Source organism: Symphalangus syndactylus, chromosome 14 (assembly GCF_028878055.3).
Source record: "Symphalangus syndactylus isolate Jambi chromosome 14, NHGRI_mSymSyn1-v2.1_pri, whole genome shotgun sequence".
Classification (NCBI taxonomy): Eukaryota; Metazoa; Chordata; class Mammalia; order Primates; family Hylobatidae; genus Symphalangus; species Symphalangus syndactylus.
This window is the reverse complement of record NC_072436.2, coordinates 82,607,421-82,630,167: the sequence shown is the minus strand read 5'-3', so window position 1 is coordinate 82,630,167 and position 22,747 is coordinate 82,607,421. Positions and strand designations below refer to the sequence as shown.

At 34.1% G+C, this 22,747-nt stretch overlaps 1 protein-coding gene across 12 annotated transcripts in view; it reads right to left on the bottom strand.

Annotated features, from left to right (window-relative positions):
• The window catches only part of FANCL (FA complementation group L), a 78,120-nt gene that overhangs the window by 31,356 nt on the left and 24,017 nt on the right, over positions 1–22,747 (bottom strand). For 5 of the 12 annotated variants that reach the window (XM_055243361.2, XM_055243363.2, XM_055243364.2 and 2 more), the window contains 2 exons: positions 9,185–9,281; positions 3,633–3,701 (listed from right to left, as the gene is read on the bottom strand). In XM_055243361.2, the coding sequence (XP_055099336.2) occupies positions 3,633–3,701; positions 9,185–9,281 (166 nt within the window). Of the gene's footprint in view, positions 1–3,617; positions 3,702–9,184; positions 9,282–22,747 lie in introns of all 12 variants that reach the window. The other 7 variants (XM_055243360.2, XM_055243359.2, XM_055243362.2 and 4 more) reach the window with 2 other exon arrangements.

Here is a 22,747-nt window from a genome sequence, read left to right as displayed (position 1 = left end):
CTTCCAAGTTTAAAGTCCAGAAACACTGACTCCAAAGAGGGAATACACAAAAGCAGAAAGGGATTTTTAAAAAATCAATTATCTGAAATCTGTTTACCATATCCTAAATCTAACTCTGCTATTAAACGGTAACATTTATATTGCTTAAGAGAAACAACTGTTAAAAAATTGTTTTAAAAAAACTCCCACAAGCAGAACTGTTTTCAGCCAGCCAATTAAAAAAGATCACACATAACAAAGAAGTCTCACATTTCTTCTCATTTTCAAAACATAAACTACCAACACACTTATCATGTCTAAAAGACTCAGAGTTCACACTGCTGGTACCATCCAAAGTCCTTATGATATACAGCCAGAATCTTATAGGTAAATGATATGTATTTTAAACTTTCTAAATATTAATGGCATGTGTAAAAGAAAAACTGTGAAATCAGCCCCCAACCCGCACAAATGAAGAAGACACATTCAAATTGCATAAGCATCTAGAAAATAGGTGCTATCTCATACTTAAATACTTAAATAGTAAAAATAACTTTCTGAACTATAGCAGAATATCTTTTCAGAAAAATATATGAAAGATTTTATTTGAAACACAACAGAAACTACAAGAGAAGGATGTGACCAGACTGAAAGTTAAACTCTGTATGACAAAATATATACAAAGTTAAAAGACATGCCACAGAGATATTTATATCCCATTTAACTAACAAAAAATTATATCAAAATATAGATAAAATGTTTATAATAAAAGGAAAAAAATATAGGCTAAGGCTACGGACACAACAATAACCATAAACTTATAAGAAGGTCAGACTAAGATGAGACTAAAGCTTGGAAAGAATATGCATTGCTGAATGGGAATATAAACTTATACAACCAATTAGGGAAGGCAATTTGTCAATATTGCGTAACCCCAAAGAGGCACATAGCCTGAAATCCAGCATTTTCACTTCTAGGAAAAACCCATACTAAAAGTCTCATACATGTGCACAAGGAAACATGGAAGGATGTTCACTGCAGCACTGTTTGTCAGAATTTGTGAATAACCTTATCAGTAGTGCTACAGATAAATCAAGCTGCTGATTAACATAATGGAATAATATAAAGTATTTAAAATAAATATAGTAGACAGATTATGGATAAATCACTGAAATTATATAATGTTAAAAAAAGAGACTGCAAATATGGCATAAACAAATATGGCAAAAAAGTATGCATGGATGGCCTATATACCAATTTTGGGTAAACAGTTACTATTTAAAGGGAGAGAAGCAAAGAAAGGAAAGATTGGGAGGAGGGACAGAAAAGGGGGTCAGGTCTTAGCATTCTTAAAACATTTTATTTTTGAGAGAAAGAGAAATATAGATGTATCCGAACCAAAAGTGACAAAATATTAACATTTGTCAAATCTGAGTTGTGATAAAAGGCTGTTTTAATTTATCTGTATTTTGCTAAGAATTTCAGTATATTCCACAAATTAAGAATTTATAACACTCATTACTCTAATTCTACATTTTCTTAGAGTTACTACAAAACAGAAAACTTGTATGACCCAATTAAACCTGAAACTTAAATTTGAATTAATATTAATATTTATTCCATGCTTATATGAATAAGGCACTAAGCATGTGGATATAAAATTTAAAAGAAATTGCCTTCAAAGACTTTCCAGTCTAGTAGAGAGTCACGAACTAATTTTGTTAAATAACAAAATAAAGTAAGTACTAAACAATCTTTTCATGGTATTGCAAACTTTTCCACAGATAAATGCCTGGGGAAACTTCTAGAATTATCTACATCTAAAACACAAAGAAACTCATAAACAGTGTGTTTTTCAACCTTGGAATTGTGATAAATATTAAAGTATAATTTAGAAATAACACCTGGAAAGAGTAACACAACCTAGCTATGATATTTTCTCATGATCTCACTTAAAAAATCAAGATTAAACTTCCAGAGCCAAATAGAAAATGTGTATTTTAAAAAAAGGGACATGGGTTTCATGAAATTTTTTTAAAGTAAAAAAAGAAAGCTATAAAATCTATGCATAATTCCAATTCTTTAATAGAAAAAAAAAATCAACATAGTATTTTACTTATTGCATACATCAAAATACCAAAAGCAAATTACAGGCTCTCTCTTCTCTATTTTGCTATGTTTTCTCAACTTCCACTGTGGGGAGATTGGGTCTTTAAAAAAAAAGCAAAAAAAGAATATGAGAAAAATAATTTTTGGATAAATACAATATATAATTAAAATGGCATTTTGGCCTTGACAAGACTATTTAAATCCTATTAGGCTTTTTATTTTTTACTAATTTCTTATATATTTACTTTACTCATGTATTTATGTTTTAAAATACAAGCATAATTTTTTATTTAAATCTAACCAAAATTTTATAGCCAAAATGAGTAGCCTCCATTTACAGAATATTTGTAAAATGTCACTAGAAATGTTTTTTCTCTTTGCCTAAGAATAAAAATGTTCTCTCCATTTTGCTATCAACTGCCACAATTTACTTGGTGAAAGAACTATGCCCTAACTAATCACATTGTGCCACATCCTTAAAAATCACACACATGAAACGGTGATAGTACTACTGATAATCATACCACCTTGTATCTATGTTATAGTTTACAATGCACTTCTAAAAAACATTATCTTGCTAATATCATCAATGTACTGCGAAATTCAACTGACAGAAGCAGGAGAATCTTCTGTATTCTTTACTCAAAATATTGAACGTTCTAAAGCACAAAATAAAAGAATATAATCAAAGTTCAAAAATGAACTAAGGACAAATACTTTAAAACAATAAAAATGGAGTAGAAATGGCAAGGTTTATGTTTTCAGTCATAATTCATTCTCCTCTGAAAAGGATTCTCTGATATTATGTAATCAATGTCAAAAGTTTTAGCAATATAAAAAATTTCACTCAACTTTTCAGTTACCATTCACTGCTTTCTACAGAGTTCTTTGGAATTTAAATTTAAATGAAAATGTCTGTCAAAAGTGCTTCTGCATGTTTACTGAAAATGAAGCATAAATATCTACAGGCTGGATGGTGTGCGTGTGTGTGTGTCGGTGTGTGTATTTATGCGTGGGTGTGGGTGTGAGTGGGTGTGTTTGTGTGTGCATGTAGAGAGGGAGAAAGAAAATGGACATTAACTGTAAGGAAATATAAAAGAAGCATTATAGAAGGTGTGTTTATAAATAAATGCTTAAGGAAACTGAAAAAAAAAAGATTACTTCATAACCTATAATGACTACCTGAGTAAAAACAGTTACAGTTGGCCCTACCCACGGATTCCACATGTGCAGATTCAACCAACTGCAGACAGAAAATATTCAAAAATAAATAAATAACAAAACTATTTAAAAATACAGTATAACAACTACTTACATGGCATATGCATTGTATTAGGTATTATAATCTAGAGATAACTTAAAAGTATAGAGAAGAGTGTGCACAGGCTATAAACAACGTCCCATTTTATATAAGAGATTTGGGTATCCATGGATTTTGGTATTTACAGAGGGCCCAAGAAATAATCCCCCCATGGATACGCTGGGACAACTGTACTTTTTAATTACTTAAAACAAATTTAAGAATTTACCTGAGGAGAATTTACCTGAGGTGTCCAGGAAGCACAAAATGGAACAGGAAAATCCACAAAATAATCTGGTGATTCTGCAGGATACTATTAAAAAGGCATAAAATTAGACCATTTTTGCTTCTGTGTGTTAACATCACATGAGGTATTTCAGAAAAACTAGATATATTAGGGGCCGGGCACGGTGGCTCACGCCTGTAATCCCAGCACGTTGGGAGGCCAAGGCGGGTGGATCACAAGGTCAGGAGATTGAGATCATCCTGGCTAATACGGTGAAACCCCACCTCTACGAAAAAATACAAAAAATTAGCCAGGCATTGTGGTGGGCGCCTATAGTCCCAGCTACTTGGGAGGCTGAGGCAGGAGAATGGCGTGAACCTGGCAGGCAGAGATGGCAGTGAGCCGAGATCGCGCCACTGCACTCCAGCCTGGGTGACAGAGCGAGACTCTGTCTCAAAAAAAAAAAAAAAAGAAAAAAAAAGAAAAACTAGATATACTGGGGGAAAACATATTATTATAACTGCAAATGTATTACATATAAATATTTTTGCTCCACTTTCATAGTGATGTGAAGAGCTTAATTATAGTCAACCTACGGAGGTGCAAGTTTGGTGATTTGGAAGTGCCAAGGCAATCGGTGTTGAGTAAAAGGTAATGAATTAAGTCAGTGTTGGGTCAGCTGCTGAAGTTATGATTTCAGGAATGAACCAAACTGGATCTCTGTTTATCTTTAAAATAAGAGGTCAAATTAGTTGATATTTAATTTTCTTCTAGTCCTAAATTTAATTTCAAATAGCATCAGTCTCTATTTATATAGGCAGTATCAGTTAAAGGAATTAAGAAATACACAAAAATGAATACATATAGCTGTCAATTTAAAAAATTATTTTCTATATTAAAGATATTAATTTTAGCAAGAAGATAAATAAAAAGAATGAAATATCTTCTGGCTTATTAAGAAAAAATAAAAGAGTTTTTAGCAAGAAAAACCTTTGAAAGATTGCTAAATACAAAATTATTCCTTCAACTAGTCATAAAAAAAGTGGCAGTCAGGAGGACAAACCAAGTTTTTAAGTTAACAAAGGCAAAAGATAAAATGTCTTAAAATCAATTTCCTTATTAGAGAATCATACTTAATGATTTCTCTATAATCCAATTCTGATTCTTCAAAGTCACATGTAATTAAAAATACCCACTTCTTTCCATTAAAAAGCTAAATGTACTGAAAGAAAATCAGTTTTAGGAAAACTTTCATTTGACAAAATATTTAAAAGAAGTTTCAGGCTTTCACTTTTTTCAGCCTCTTATTTTTCAGTACTCTGCTGGGTAAGTAAAAGGGAACAAAAAAATCACTATAGTATTTAACAAACATTTGAAATCAACACTTTCAAAAAAATTAACATTTAGCTACAATAATAAGTTGGCTAAAAAGACTTACTATCAATATACACTCTGACTAATGGTATCTGGCTATGTAGAACTAATTAACACAAAGGCAAATATGTAAGAAATCATATAAAAATATTCCAGTGGTCTACTTCTGGAAAAAAAAAAAAAAGATCATGCTGAAATTAAAAGAGGAAGTTCTATTTCAGACAAAAATATCAGATGATGTGCTTCAGAGTATCATTGCTGTAATCACTGGAAAAACAATTTGTATACCATATTTTAAAATCGTGATTATCTCAAAGTAAATGTAGACAGAGACCTCAGCTTTCTTTGGTTCTAGCTCTGCTAACTAACTTGTTTGATCTTGAACAAGTCATTTAATTTCTCTGGCTGTTTCACATGTAAAAATGACAAAACTCAAGTAAAAGTGTTACAAAATCTCTGTTCCCTCTAAAATGTCAGAATTCGTTAAAAATAATAATGTGCACTTGAAACCTCTATAGGTCAAAAATGGACAATTTAGTTCATTTTGAGTTGCTGCTATTTATCTTGGTGATGGTGACAATGAACAGTATCAACTCTCTAACTTCAATGAATCATCAATCTAGATAAAATAAGACATTAATGAAATGTTTACTGTATTTGGAGTAGATAAACAAAGTAAAGTATCTGTGGCCCCATTAAGTACATACACAGCTCATTATGCTAAAAGAGAGTAAGATACTACATTCAAGTAGGATTCAGTATAGTAAATGGTATCAATGTACTGATATGGAAAGAGATCCACAAATAGTTAAACAAAAAAGCAAGTTAGAGTAAATATATGATCCTACATATATAAATGAGTCCAGTATGTAGTTTCTGAGATAATGACATCTTTCAAATATATTTTTATATTTGTAATACAATATGTATACAATAAATTAGACTGATCTTTACGCAAGTGGCTTTACTTCATATCTGAGTTAAATGAACATTTGCAATATGTGTTAATTACATTCATGTGCAAAATCAATTTTGTTTATATAACAAACTTCACATAATAGTACAGAGCTTAAAAAGAACATTTATATAAGTCTGGATGATTTATCATAAATATTAAAATATAAACTAGCATACTAGATATTCATTTTCAGAATAGCTTCTGAATTATAATAGTATTAACTACAATGTAGATGACTAAATACAACATAACAAAGTAACTTGATCAAAATTAAGATACTTTTCAGTAGTAAGTTGTATAGGTATATATAAAACCACTGGCAACTAATTGTCAAAACTTTTCCTTTCAAAAGTAATTTACAACAACAAAAGCTCCACATCATATAGGAATATTAACTGAAAAGTAAGTATAGTATTTAATTATTTTCAAGTAAAACATAGTTCTCCAAATCTCATTTGCAGAAAATCCAATCAGTAACTAAAAAAAAAAAATTACATAATATTAAGTATATATTTTTATCACACAATATTTTTTAGACTCTATAATACTAATATATTCTAAGACAAATTTTAACCAAGTCTGTTCTGTGATTGGACTACCTATCCAATCACAGAACTGTAAGGCTGATCCCCAAGTAAATACATACACATTGTAGCAGAGAAAGAGTGACCACCCTCTGATACATATTTGTAATTTGTTTTTCAAGTAGTACTGATCTTGACCAAAGCTGAGAAAGCCCTGGGCTACTTCTTTTGTAAAGCAAAGGTAATTCAGTACCGAATGTACTGTAAGTATTACATAAAAATATACCTATAAAAACCACAAAATTTATCTGGTTTACTTCTACTTATTTTTTATTTACATATTTACTTTTAATAAAGGACATCTAGTCAAAATAGGTATTTGTTTTCTTTGTGAGTTTCTTGGAGATCATGAGGGGAAGTGGTAGAATTGGGAGAGTATGTATTCCAGAATAAATAAAACAAATGCATTTATTTACTGTATATTTAAAAAATCAAGTAATAGAAATAAAGGTTTATGTATTTATGAAAAAGCCTACTTTGAGGTATGTTATTAATAAAAAAAAATTCAGCATTCCACTTAAAACTTAGTTTGGATTAAGATTTTGCATAATATACTCTTAACATACAGTTAACATTTCAGCTATTAGTGTAGCTGACTGACAATCCCAGGCCCAATTTCTTTTTTTTTTCCCTAAAATTTTTGTTTCCTAAAATATTTTTCAGTTAATATTCCTATATGTGGAGTTTTTGTTGTTGTAAATTACTTTTGAAAGTAAAAGTTTTGACGATTAGTTGCTGGTTGTTTTATATATACCTATACCTTTTTCCTAAAAAAAAAAAAAAAAAAAAAAAAAAAAAGATGTCCTGGTTTTCTTCAAATTCTCATGTTTCCCCAGTGATTACTAGGTAAATGACTAATATGCTGAACTTGTTTATTCTACTTATTTGTCCAAATTCACAATCTAGAACTAACTTTTTTTTCCTAAAAAAAAAATTATCACATCTCAAAGACAGCTGTGGTGTATATATAAAAGCTAAACTAAATTGAGAAATAAAGATTCTAATAAATCATACCAACATAAGATTCAGTGACATGCTTTTTTCCAAAACAGGTTTTTTTTTCCTTTTTTTGCCAAATTCCTTCCCAGCTTAAATAAAGCTTTCTCTTCTCTTTTGCGAGAGTATCCATAAAAGTGCTTCGTAACTATAGATGTTGCAAAACTGACCCTGGAAAACATTCTCCAGAGAAATACTAAAAGGATCATCTTATCTACCTTGAAAAAGTATAGAAAAAAGCAGACAAAATGGACCACATTAAATTGTCACATCCTCACTCTGAATACTACCAATAAATGAACTAAATGTCATCAACTTGGATTAAAATCTTGTAGTTATAGTTAAAGGCAGCACAAATTTACAGCAACATCTTCTTAGGAAGTAGAAGAGCTTGTAAAAACGAGGACAGGGTGTATTTAAAATCTTTAGTTTTGGTCCTCATAGAAAAACAGCTAATTTTACTAAGGTACGAAATATAAACAGAGCTTTGAAGGAAATGACAGAACCCTTGACACTGGCAACATGTGACCCTTAGGAAGGATAAAGACAAATTTCTCTTAAAAAAAAAGCACACCTTTACAAACTAAAAAAGAAAATAAAAATCTTTTCAATTTAATAAAAGTAATTATCTAACTTATTTTACAAATAATGAGATTTCCATCCCACTAATTTTTTCCAAGACTTACCACATATGGATCTTAAAATTAGACCTACACATTCTGTGTGTGAAAGAGAGAATTAGTCATTTCTCAACCTGTCTGTTATAGAAACACTGTAAGATATCAACTTTTCTGTGTCATCCAGTACAGCTTTATATATTAATTTTCTCTTGTGGAAAGCTTAAATGCCAGACACATTTTTAAAAAGGACAAACACAATTGATCTTTTCATCACTACAATCTTCTGAAAAGGAGTTGATTGATGACTCCAAGAACAATAAAAAAAAAAAAAGTTGGACGTCCTGGTTTTCTTCAAATTCTCATGTTTCTCCAGTGATTACTAGGTAAATGATTAATATGCCAAACTTGTTTATTTTACCTATTTGTCCAAATTCACAATTTAGAACTAAAAAATAAAGATGAAACAACCATGTTTTGTGCCAATAAAATTTGTGATTATAGATCACTATCCTATAAGGGATCTATAAATAGAGGCATAACCTCTGCAAATTCTTAAAATACTTAAGCCAAAAAACCCCAGCCAAAGCAAACAAAATATAAAAAAGTATGCATATATGTTGTTTGTGTTAGGGAGTGGGGATCACAGATAAGAATAAGAACTACAAAAGAAATTTATAGTAACAGTTGAATGCAAAAGATTTTTCTCAGTACAACTTGGGATAGTGGAAGTGTCCACTGTCTTCTACACAGGATGTTACAAAATTAACACCATGGTACTCTGAGTCTATAAAATTGTATTTGTAGTATTTGTCATAAAGTCTGTATTTTGATCAAACTTGGACTAATATATGACATAAAACTGTCTAGGCTTTTGGAAACGTGGTGAATAAATTCTTTGAAGCTTTCCAAAATCAATGTTTTAAAGCATGATATATGTATTTTTAGATGCAACTAGCACTTCTTTACATTGAGAGCATTCACAGAGTTCATTTCACAAAGTATTTCCTGATCACAATAACAGTTTAACGAGGCACATACCTTTGCCTTCAACTTGAGAGTGATTAAATGCTCTCTACCAGAAGCATCTTCTGCTTTTAACTTGATGGTACTGAAGCAGGTATCCGCATATACAAGTCTGGTGAGCAGAGGAGAATAAAAAATGATCACATCGGGAAGAGTTGGAGAGGGGAACTGGAGATGGTAGAATTTGAAATGAAAATATTTGCTATATTCCTATTAATCCATTATAAAAATTAATCAGAGGAATTTCTGCATGCCAACCCTTTCTGCTGCTATAGATTTACTGCCGTTCATACACCAGCCTAGCACTTAATGCAGTCATATATCTCTGGATTATTTACAATGTGTGTCAAGGCTCATGCTGTGGTCAGTGAGCACTATGTTTCAGTTTTCCATCACTGGAACCTTTGGCACACACAGCATGTTCCTGTCAGCCTCTACTTATGTACACATTAAACTTCCTGTCAAACTCTTTGATCCATTTCTGTAGTTTCATGCAGTATGAGACTTTTATGCTTCCTTTGTTTTTCTCCTCAATGAACTTCTCCTATATTATCAATAATGTTACCGTGCAAAAATCTAGCTGGTACTTGTTCATATACTCAAATTGATCCTCTAAGGAAAATGCTGTATAAGCACAGGTACAGCCTGGTCTCCTAACAATAAATTTTCTTTCTGCACGATATATAGCTTCTGACACTTAACCTATGCATGTATTCAAGATGACTAATATTCTAAACACATAGCACAAGCACAACTGTTTTGGCTTTAAGTTACTCTAAATGCATGAATTTTCTACAATGGAAACCAATATCCTTTGAAATATATTATTCTGTAAAAATACGGTCCCTTGAGTAGCATAAGCTACTGCCAAAAAGGTTCACATTTAGCAGTATATTTACTAGTGAACTGGGCATATGGATATTTTTGACATTTTTACAATACTATTCTCTTATAAAGATAAAAAGTAGTCTAAGAGTATTGCAAAACTTATCACCCAGGCTGATAGTAAGACCCATTGGAGTTCAGAATATAAGCCTCCTAACTTAGGAAATATATTTTTTTAATATCACTATATGCCATTTAGATACTGACCAGGTACTATATAATGATAAAATGGGCTGATTTCAAGAAATGCACAATGAAGTTGTGAAACACTGTAATGAAAATATATCTAAATCTGAAGATATCTATCCTCAATAATAGAATGGAAATTTTATCATAATCTGTAAAAGGTCTAGGGTCTTAGAAAACAAAAGTAAAACTATTCTAGAAAGTGTTTTATACACATAAAAATAACAATGACTATATTTTCTTTCAGCTATATCTGTAAATGCTTCACCTCCAAAAAAAATTAGAATGTCTTTATCACGTTTTACCATATGACTCTAAAGTTCAGATATATCAATACCTGACTCTTAAAACTTCCACACTTCAGATTCAAGATGTTAAGCACATGCATTTATATTCTCTACTTCCAAAAAAATTAATCATTTAAAAAAATGTTTCAAAGGTATAAACCTACAGTTACAAAAAAAAGAAGGAATAGTATTTTTTTTTTTTTTTTTTTTTTTTTTTTTTTGAGACGGAGTCTCGCTCTGTCGTCCAGGCTGGAGTGCAGTGGCGCAGTCTTGGCTCACTGCAAGCTCCGCCTCCTGGGTTCACGCCATTCTCCCGCCTCAGCCTCTCCGAGTAGCTGGGACTACAGGCGCCCGCCACCACGCCCGGCTAATTTTTTTGTATTTTTAGTAGAGACGGGGTTTCACCGTGGTCTCGATCTCCTGACCTCGTGATCCGCCCGCCTCGGCCTCCCAAAGTGCTGGGATTACAAGCGTGAGCCACCTCGCCCGGCCGGGAATAGTATTAATTAAAGCAAATTTTCAACAACTTTTAGGAAAATGTAGAGTACTGGCTGATAAAACAGAAAAGAAGAGAGAACAAGGACTCCAGGCAGAAACAGCTGGCAAAAATGCAGTGTTCAGGATAGAGAGTATGACTGATATACTGGTAAAATTTATGGGAATTTTTAAGTGCATGATAAAAGGGGGAAGAAGAAACTTTAAACCAAATTATAAACAATAAAACTGCATTAAAAAATTGTAATTACTCTGCCACTAACTTTTCAGTTAAAAATATTTATGTAGTCATAAAAAATTAAACTGTTACTAGTTACAATTTTTAGAATCCACGAATATGCAATGCTAAAAGACTTAATTATAGTTAGAGAGACTAATGTAAATATATTTGACTACTGCAATTTAAAATGAAGAATTGACAAAAATTGGGAAGTAGAAATGGGAAAGATACCAGAATGGAAAATTAGAAACAATAAAATCTATAATTGCTAATTTGAAAGTCAAGAGATACCATCTTTAATTGAATGGACGTGAAAGAGGTTTAAGAAACAATAAAGCTGATGGAAAAATTAAAAAAAAAGAAGAAAAACAGAAATAATACAGTAGCTAAATTATTTTTTATTATAGTAATCAGTTCATAATTCCTAAAAAATAAAGAAATATTGCATGTAGGCAGATTATTTTGAAACATGGAAGTTGTAAACATGAGTATTTCAAAGTATTTGTCTCAAAGAATAAGACTGGGGATAGAAAATAATATGGGAGACTGCTTTCTTTATAAGCCTTAAATAGTTCATAACCATGATGAATATATAGAGGGAGAGAGAAGGCATGTATGTTTAAGAGGGGTGAAGAAAAAACTAAATCACCACCTACTACTTTCTGTACTTCACATTGTTGCTCACCATCACAATGTTTAAAATCATTTTTTAACATCTATAAAATAACACAGAAATAAAAGCTCTTTAGTTCTTTGTTTGTAATCACATAACATAAAATTATCATCATCCCACAATGTAAGTCAGAGAGGTAATACACTACAGAAAAAGTGCCACGCTCAAAAATATGGCCTGTAAGCCAAAATGGCCATGAGGTTGATTTTGTTAAACTTTAAGACGTAATTTAAATAAAGCAGTAAAAAACATTTATAATTCCATGTTAATACCAGCATGGCCATTTAAAATCAAGGTACATTTTACCCATGCTGCTTCCTGGTCACTTTGGGGGATGACAAGAAACCTTACTGTGATTATTAATAGATTTGAGTATATGTGACCTTGATTGTCAATTGCCCTCTAGTATTTAACTCATCTTCTCCAGTTTGGTAATGGGATCCCTGCCCCCACCCAACTCTCAACACAACCAAGTTTTAGCAGGATCCAGTTCACCCAGCTAATGACTTGTCCTAGCTGCCCTTGCAAGGAGGTGTCTGCATATAACTACATTTTGGCCAATGGACTACAAGCACAAGTGATGTGTGCTTTTGGGGGATCATTTATAACAGAACTATGCTTTCCTCTCTTCCCTCCTCTTACTCCCCTTTCCTGAAGACTAGAACTTGGACAGGCCAATATGAGCTAGCAAAAATCATGAGGATAGGAACAACACTCTATAAAGCACTAACCAACAAAACACTCTGCGATGATGAAGTTATGAGATATCTGCACTGTTTAAAACAGTAGCCACCAGCCATGTGTCTATGAGGGACTTAAAATGTGGCTAGTGGGTTTTTTATTTAAGTTAATTTAAATGTAAATGTCAATAGCCGCATGTGGCTACTGAACAATGCAGTCACAGTGGATGGCTGTGAAACAAAAGCAATCTGGATTCCTGAATGTCCTTGTGAAGAGAGGCACCAACCCACTCTTGACCATCTGCCTACCTCTGAATTGTTAAATGAGAGATGAATAAAATTCTACCTTGTTTCAACTACTGAGGATTTACATTTCTCTTTGTTAACAGCAGCCTAGCCTATGATATAACTAATAGAGACTATTTGTATCAATTTATGACAGAAAAAAATATCTTGGTGTTTGGTGTATGGAAGAGATCTTAAAGGAAAAAAAGAGTGATAAACTCTTACAAGTGATATCAAATCAGTTTGTCTAAGAAAGTCTATTTCATGTCAGGCGCAGTGACTCATGCCTGTAATCCCAGCACTCTGGGAAGCTGAGGGGAGGATTACTTGAGCCCAAGAGTTCAAGACCAGCCTGGGCGACACAGCGAGGCCTCATCTTTACAAAAAACTTTTTTAAACTAACTCGTCATGGTGGCGTGCACCTGTAGTTCCAGCTATTCAGGAGACTGAGGCAGAAGGATTGCTTGAGCCCAAAAGTTTCAGGTTGTAGTGAGCTATGATGGCACCACTGCACCCTGGCCTTGGTGAAAGAGAGAGACCATGTCACTAAATTTTTTTTAAGTCTATTTTAAGTAGGACATCTCACTTTAGACAACAGGAAATAAATAACTTTTATTCACTTAAATAAAATATAAATCATTCAAATAATGATTTATGAAACTATCATCACTGGAAAGCTCAAATTTTTAAATAAAATGCTAGCAATAAGCCCACAAAATAAGAATTAAGATTTGTATTTAGAAGGAGTTTAGATATTATCACTAAGCTAAGCATATTCTAAAATTGACAAAGCAAATATAAAACTGAAGTATAAAATCTAAAGAAATAAAATATTGTTGGCCGGGCGCGGTGGCTCACGCTTGTAATCCCAGCACTTTGGGAGGCCGAGGCGGGCGAATCACGAGGTCAGGAGCTCGAGACCACGGTGAAACTCCGTCTCTACTAAAAAAATACAAAAAATTAGCCGGGCGTGGTGGCGGGCGCCTGTAGTCCCAGCTACTCGGAGAGGCTGAGGCAGGAGAATGGCGTGAACCCGGGAGGCGGAGTTTACAGTGAGCCGAGATCGCGCCACTGCACTCCAGCCTGGGCGGCAGAGCGAGACTCCGTCTCAAAAAAAAAAAAAAAAAAAAAAAAAAGAAATAAAATATTTTACTTTTGGCACTCCATTTTGTATTTATCATTTGCTATATTTCTTTATAAGTTAAATTTTTTAAACATTTAAAATGTTTGTTAATAATAAAGCTTCAAGGATGTTTCTGTTGTTGTCCCTGTTAATAGCTGAATGTTAACAAGTAAAACAAAGCAGAAGAAATGTGTTTCATATAGCTCATAAAATACTGCACTTATATTGACCAAGAGTTTAAGTTATTTAGCTTTTATTTTCTTTAGCCATCTAGATGCATTTAAATAGTATTAACATCAACAGGCAGACTGCTTCAAAAGACAGACTGAAGACCTTCATGTTTGAATAAAGCATCCAAGTTTCCATTTTTATTGCCACTCTCAAGTTTAAGCATTAACTACTTCATATCTAGATTACTAGAAACAATCTTCCTAATGGGTGCCTTTACTTCCTCTCTGTACACCAATCCATTCTGCCTTCTGTGTCTAATCTTCCTAAATACATTTTTAATCATATCAATCCCTTGCTCAAAAATATTCAATGAGTCCCTACCACTTGCATATAGAGAATCATTAGCCTCCTAGTCAAGACCCCTCAGTTTAGCCCTAATATGTTAATCGCCTTATGTGAGCAACTGATCTACTCCAAAGTCAAAAAATAAATTGCACATTTCTACTGCTACAACCTTGCCTTCACCATTCCTTCCCTTTAAAGGCTCTGTATATTCCTTCAAAGCTTATCCCAACATTCACCTCCTCTAAGAACTCTCCTAAATTATTTGTAGCCCAAAATACTTCAAACTTCTCCAAACTCACATTGCTCCTTTTCATATAAGTTTTAGCTTGCCAAACGCATAATAAACTTTTTAAAAAGGAATATGAAAGTTTTATATTCCTACGTATGTGTCACTGTACCATGTTCCATGTATATATGAAAATGTAGAGGATGTTGTCAGACTGGTTCACATTTACTGATTCATGTGTAAGTTTCAAACAATAGCTGAAAGCAAACTGTTTTAATTAAATACTGTTAAGCATATTACCAACCTAGAAAAACATGATTATTTTTACTACTAGATAATTTGCAGTTATTCAATGACATGGATTTATGTATGAAGAAAAATCATCCTATTTATAAAGGTTTTCAGTTTAACTGAAAACCATACTGGTTAATGTCTATGCTCTTACGTTTTACAGAACAAAAATTATCATTATTGGTTGTAATTAAGTCATAACACTAATTAAGTACTATAAAACTTAGACACAGTCTGATACTGTCAGTTGAACTAGTATCTCAACAACCTGATACACCTACTTTACACTAGGAACTATATGAGTCACATAACATGCCTCTTTGAAATCTTTATTATTAGGCATTATTAGCTTCCTTTAAAAAATGAAAAAATGTGACTTAAAGAGATTAAGTTTGCCCAAGATCACACAGCAGATAAGCCAGAATTAAAGCTCTGGTATAATTATTGGAATGAATTTAGTATGAACAAGAATCTCCATTTCCCCAATGTTATAAATCTTCAAAACGCATTAACAATTATACAAAATATCACCATTAATCAGCTTCTAAGATAGTGGGCTTAATCAAAAACCTAACAATATGTGCTGACAATCTCCCAGTTCGCACATCAGATTTAGTAAAACACAGTTAGCTCTTTCCCAAGACAAACTTGAAAAGTTCAACTAGTTGAATGGTACTCACTCTAAATGATAAATAATATATTGTCTAAAAAGGACAAAAGTATCAGCACATTTCTACTAGAACCACTTGACTTCTGAATTATCTAGGAACATATGATTATTACAATAAATGTATCTTATAAAGTGTATTAGTCTGTTTTCAGGCTGCTAAGACATACCCAAGACTTGGCAATTTACCAAAGAAAAAGGCTTAACTGGACTCACAGTTCCATGTGGCTGGGGAAGGCTCACAATCACGGTGCAATGCAAGAAGGAACAAGTCCCATCTTACACAGATGGCAGCAAAGAGAGAATGAAGAAGATGCAAAAGCAGAAACCCCTAATAAAACCATCACATCTCGTGACACTTACTCATTACCATGAGAACAGTATGGGGGAAACCGCCCTCATGATTAAATTTTCACCAACCAGCTCCCTCCCACAATACATGAGAACTGTGGGAGTACAATTCAAGATGAGACTTGGGTAGGGGCACAGAGTCAAACCGTATCTTTCCACCCCTGACCCCTCCCCAAATGTCCTCACATTTCAAAACCAATCATGCCTTCCCAACAGGCCCCCCAAAGTCTTAACTTATTTCATCATTAACTCAAAAGTCCACGGACCAAAGTCTCATCTAAGACAAGGCAAGTCTCTTCCACCAATGAGCCTGTAAAATCAAAAGCAAGTTAGTTACTTCCTAGATACAACAGGGGTATAGGCATTGGATAAATACAGCCATTCCAAATGGGAGGAATTGGCCAAAACGAAGGAGCTACAGGCCCCATGCAAGTCCAAAATCCAGCAGGGCAGTCAAATCTTAAAGCTCCAAAATGATCTCCTTTGACTCCATGTCTCACATCCAGATCATGCTGATATAAGAGTTGAGTTCCTATGACCTTGGGCAGCTCCACCCCTGTGATTTTGCAGGGTATGGCACCCCCACCCGGCTGAGTTCATGGGCTGGTGTTGAGTGCCTGTGGCTTTTCCAGGCACAGTGTGCAAGCTGTCGGTGGATCTACCATTCTGGGGTCGGGAAGATGGTGGCCCTCTTCTCACAGCTCCACTAGGTGGTGCCTCAGTAGGGACTATGTGTGGGGACTCCAACCCCACATTTCCCTTCTGCATTGCCCTAACAGAGGTTCTCCATGAAGGCCCCACTCCTGCAGCAAACTTCTGCCTGGGCATCCAGGCATTTCCATATATCTTCTGAAATCTAGGTGGAGGTTCCGAAACCTCAATTCTGGACTTCTGTGCACCCACAGGCTCAACACCATGTGGAAGCTGCCAAGGCTTGGGGTTTGCACCCTCTGCAGCCACGGCCCAAGCTCTACACCGGCCCTTTTCAGCCACAGCTGGAGCAGCTGGGATGCAGGGAACCAAGTCCCTAGCCTGCACACAGTTCTGGGACCCTGTGCTCACTTTTTCCTCCTACACCTCCGGGCCTGTGATGTGGGTGGCTGCCGTGAAGACCTCTGGTGTGCCCTGGAGACATTTTCCCCACTGTCTTGGGGATTAACATTTGGCTCCTTGTTACTTATGCAAATTTCTGCAGCTGGCTTGGATTTCTGCTCAGAAAACGGGATTTTCTTTTCTATCACACTGTCATGCTGCAAATTTTTTGAACTTTTATGCTGTTTCCCTTTTAAAACTAAATGCTTTTAACAGCACCCAAGTCACCTCTTGAATGTTTTGCTGCTTAGAAATTTCTTCCACCAGATACCCTAAATCATCTCTCTCAAGTTCAAAGTTCCACAAATCTCTAGGGCAGGGGCAAAATACCACCGGTCTCTTTGCTAAAACATAACAAGAGTAACCTTTGCTCCAGTTCCCAATAACTTCCTCATTTCCATCTGAGACCACCACAGCCTGGACCTTACTGTCCGTATCACCATCAGCATTTTGGGCAAAGCCATGCAACGAGTCTCCAGGAAGTTCCAAACTCTCCCACATTTTCCTATCTTCTGAGCCTTCCAAACTGTTCCAACCTCTGGGCACTACCCAGTTCCAAAGTCACTTCCACATTTTCAGGCATCTTCTCAGCAGGGCCCCACTCTACTGGCACCAATTTACTGTATTAGTCTGTTTTCATGCTGCTAATAAAGACATACCCAAGCCTGGGCAATTTACAAAAGAAAGAGGTTTAATTGGACTTACAGTTCCACATGGCTGGGGAAGCCTCACAATCATGGTGGAAGGCAAGGAGGAGCAAGTCCCATCTTACATGGATGGCAGCAGGCAAACAGAGAATGCAGAGAATGAGGAAGATGCAAAAGCAGAAACCCCTGATAAAACCATCAGATCTCCTGAGACTTATTCATTACCACGAGAACAGTATGGGGGAAACTGCCCCCGTGATTATCTTCCGCCGGGTCCCTCCTGCGACACATGGGAATTGTGGGAGTACAACTCAAGATGAGATTTGGGTGGGGACACGGGATACAGAACCAAACCATATCATAAAGTGATACGCATTTCTTCCAAACTGGGACATTTTTGAGACTGACTGGGGCCAAGACAAAAAGCATAAATTAGGGCTGTCCTAGGCAAAATGGTATGCATGATAAGCTACTCAAAGCAAAAGTATTTAGTACTTTCAACTCTAGGATACTCTTAATACCAAACAGAAAATCTTGTTAAACACAAAGGACTGTTTAATTCTTATTTTTTTAATAGGCCATTCTGTAAAACAACATGGGCACAAGTTAACAGAAACCCACCAAGACATCATTTTGTATCGCTTACCTTTGTGAGCCAGTGTTACACCCAAAAGAACCCAGACCTGTCATACCATCTTCATGTTAACCTTTGGGGAAGTTGCTGTTTTGACTGTGTTTTTATAGAAATTGAAACAAGAACAGAAATTATAACAATAGCAATCAAACTTAAGGTCAGCTACTAATTCTCAATATTATTTCCATATTTCTTTCTAAGGAAAGAAAGGGAAGCTTTCATCTCATTTTAAATATTTCTTTTTCTTTTCCAACTTAGAATTTGTTTAATGTCTAATCCTATAGAGTTGATTAGAAATACCAAATATGTAATTAAAAAACACAGCAAGGCCAGCATTACCTAACAAGGATTTTTCTTTATCAGATTTTATGATTATACTGACAAATCTACAAGATTATTAGAGTGTAAGGAAAATATAGACTTATTGTCAGAGTCTAGAAATCATTAAGATTCTGAAAATACATTTAAATCAATCTGTCATGCAAATCACTGTGTGTGTCATTTCAAAATATAATTTAAATTAAGTATTCAGCCAGCTCCTCAGGCAGGGCCTTAAACAGTAGCAATTCTAGTATGTGGACAGCACAGTTCAGGTCTCAGCTTTAGATCAGCAGGTCCTGGAACCCAATTTTATCAGTCTATGTGTGTACCAGACCTAATTTAAGAGTTAAGCCATAAAAATAAAGTTGATAGGTTTTGTGACTCTACCAGACAGTGATGGATTAACACTAACAGAATTATCTTCTTTGGCTTCTCACAATCCATGCACACCACTTTTCTTCTGCTAACACATTCTTTATTTTTAAACAGTATAAAACAAATGATTAAGTAACAGCAGCTAAATCGAAAGTCATTTATTCATCCTAGGCCAGGCATGGCAGCGCACACCTGTTAGTCCCAGCATTTTGGGAGGCTGAGGCAGGAGAATCATTTGAGCCCAGGAGTGTGAGACTCGCCTGGGCAATACAGCAAAACCTTGCCTCTTAAAAAAGAAAAAAAAAAAAGAGAGGGAAAAAAAAGTCATTCATCCACCTTAGTAACAATAATTAAACTATAATCTTTCACAAATCTACGCAACAGATTTTGAAACTCTCCAAGGGTGTGTTAATTTTGCAAATCATCCATTTTATTCGTGGTAAGATACTTTTTATTAGTTTCACCCTCAATGTGTGACTATCTCCAAGTAGTTGGGGAGAATTTATTAAAGGTTCCATATCGGAGCTGCCCTATGGGACAACTCTAGGGAGCATCATTCACACAGAATGCCTGAGTTGTGTTATGTACCCAGCCCTGTCTATATACACTTGTTTTATAGAAAAAGTTGGAAACAAAAATATTTATCTTAAAATTTGTCCTGAGAAATTAAATAAGAATACATGAAGCATCTAGCAGAGTCAGTGGCACGCAACAGAAACTTCATAAACAACAGTCCCTGTATGTAACAATATTACTGAAAAAAGGAGGCAATTATATGGTGATAAGTGACATATGATAGAGCTATTCATATCCTTATTTTTGGCTTTCATCTATTATCAAAGTTAGAAATCTGTTCCTTTTTCTCCTATATTAGAACAATGGGTATAATACAAAGCAAAAGACAACGCTTTCTATTTAGCTCACAAAACACTTACTCCATAAAATATTTTATATACTTGACTATTTCTCTTATAACTCTCAAGAATCCTATAATTATACTCTACCCTTCTTATTGTGGTCATAATTCAGTATTACTATGATCAACTACCTAAATTCTGACTCTTCCACTAGATATAAGTTCCATGACGAATCTCTGTTGTTGTTGTTCTTGTTGACAGGGTCTCACTGTCACCTAGACTGAAGTGTAGTGGTGTGATCTCGGCTCCCTGCAGCCTCGACCTACCCAGGCTCAAGTGATCCTCCCACCTCAGCCTCCCGAGAAGCTAGGTGTGTACCACCACACCTAGCTAATTTATTTATTTATTTATTTTTGTATTTTGTAAACCCAGGGTTTCACCATGTTGCCCAGGTTGGCCTCAAACTCCTGAGATCAAGTGATCTGCCCCACCTCAGCCTCCCAAAGTACTGGGATTACAGGTGTCAGCCACCACACCTGGCCCACGAGGAATCTTAAGTCTTGTCTTAGGTATCTTTAGTGCCTTACATTATAGGAAGTCCATAAATATTATTAGCAGTGTAAAAAAATGAGTGATTCAAAAATCTCGTATCACATCCTTAATGCTTCAACTGATTTTTCTTCTTGGACTTCTCTCAACAATGTCAGATCCACTGAGGTAGGCTGCCTCAAACTCACTACCTCAATACAACAGAAATAAAACCAGAACATTTCCTCCGTCCTTGCCAAACCCTTTCTACATTTCCAACTATGCTCTAAAAAACAAATATTAACATTAAGCATCTGAAAATAAGTCAAAATAATATTTCTTTATTCCATCCATCTATAGCTAAAGAATGACTAGGTCCATGACATCAATGCCACAAAACTAATCATAACCTCAGCAGGAACTGCTGCTAGGGCATCTCAACTTTTTGCTTGTCTTCCCTGTCTCCCCTCACTATTGTTATGCTTAATTTTATTTAAAAGGCTCCAACCATCCCAAATCCTACTCAAGACTAATGTCTTAATAAATAAAGCCTGATCTCATGAATAAATACCAACCAGTCCTCAATATAGTACAGTACACTTAAAATTATATGTAACATCTATTTCTGGCCTAAATGGAATAGCTTGCTAAAGATCAACACTTCTACAGTGAACAACTCAAGTAGGCTGATAAAAGGAAAATGGGGGAAAAAAAATTGAAAGCAACAAAGAATTGCTAAACTGACCAGGCCTTGGAGGGCCAAAGTCCTAAAGAAGAGGTAACAGAAGTGCAGTAAGCCAACATTCTGAAGCCATTTTCCTCAATATATTTATCAATTCTGGCACAGGGCAAGAGAATAAGGATCTGGGCAAAGAGCCCAGAGAGAGAGCTGCTATTAAGTGGCAAAAAAAAAAAAGCAGCATTTCTGCCAGTCTCTTGAGGATAGAGAGATAAAAATAACAAACTTGAAAGGCCAGAATCTGGGGAAAGGTAGGCTCAGAACCTGGCCTAACATTCTGGCAATATTCCCTCAAAACTTCTGATAAATCCTTAAACTGTAGGGAATAAGAGGATAAAAAGTCAAGCAGAAAGGCAATGAAAAACAAGATTTAGAAAGCTCATAATACAACGAGAAATTAATTGGAATTCACGGTCTACCAGTGAGACAAAGAATATAGGACTTAGAAAAAAATACACACACACACACACACACACTATATATATAAAATATATAAATATATAATATATATAATATATAAATATATAATATATAATATATAATATATAAATATATATAATATATAATATATAAATATATATAATATATAATATATAATATATAAATATATATAATATAAAAATATATAATATATAAATATATATAATATATAATATATAAATATATAAATATATATAATATATAATATATAAATATATAAATATATAAATATATATAATATATAAATATATAAAATATATAATATATAATATAATATATAAATATATAATATATAAATAAATATAATATATAAATATATATAATATATATAAAATATATAAATACATACATATAATATATATATATATTTGGCTAAAACAATGGGAATTTATTCTCTCATAGTTCTGGAGGCCAGGGGTTCCACATCCGTTCACTGGGCAAAAATAAAGGTGTCAGCAAAGATGTGCTCCCTCTGGAGGCTCTAGGAGAGAATCTATTCTTTGCCTCTTCCAGTTTCTGGTGGCTGCCAGCAAGAAAAATATTTTAAAACTATGAAAGAAAATAGAGAAAAAGATGAAGAATTTCAACAGAGCATTAAAATCTGTTTTAAAAGATGAAAATGGTAAAGAGTAATTTTTAAAATATGTAACTAATTAGCTTGTGTAGTTATAACAAAGTAGACATTAAGACAAGAATATTTCTAGAGATGAAAAGAAACATGTCCTAATAATAAAGGGGAAAACCAACAAGGAAGATATAGCAATTATAAATCTGTATGTACCCAATAACATGACTGCAAATAGACATAAAGCAAAATTCTGGGGAACAAAAACAATTCCAAAAATTCACAATCATATTGGGAGAATTTAACACAGCTCTCTCCAGAAATCTTAGGACAAGCAGACAAAAAAACAAATAAATCATTAAACATATTGGATATCTGACACACATAATTAATAAATGTGAGGAATGAATAAAAGTAAAGCACTGTACCCAACAAGAGATTACATACTCTTTTTA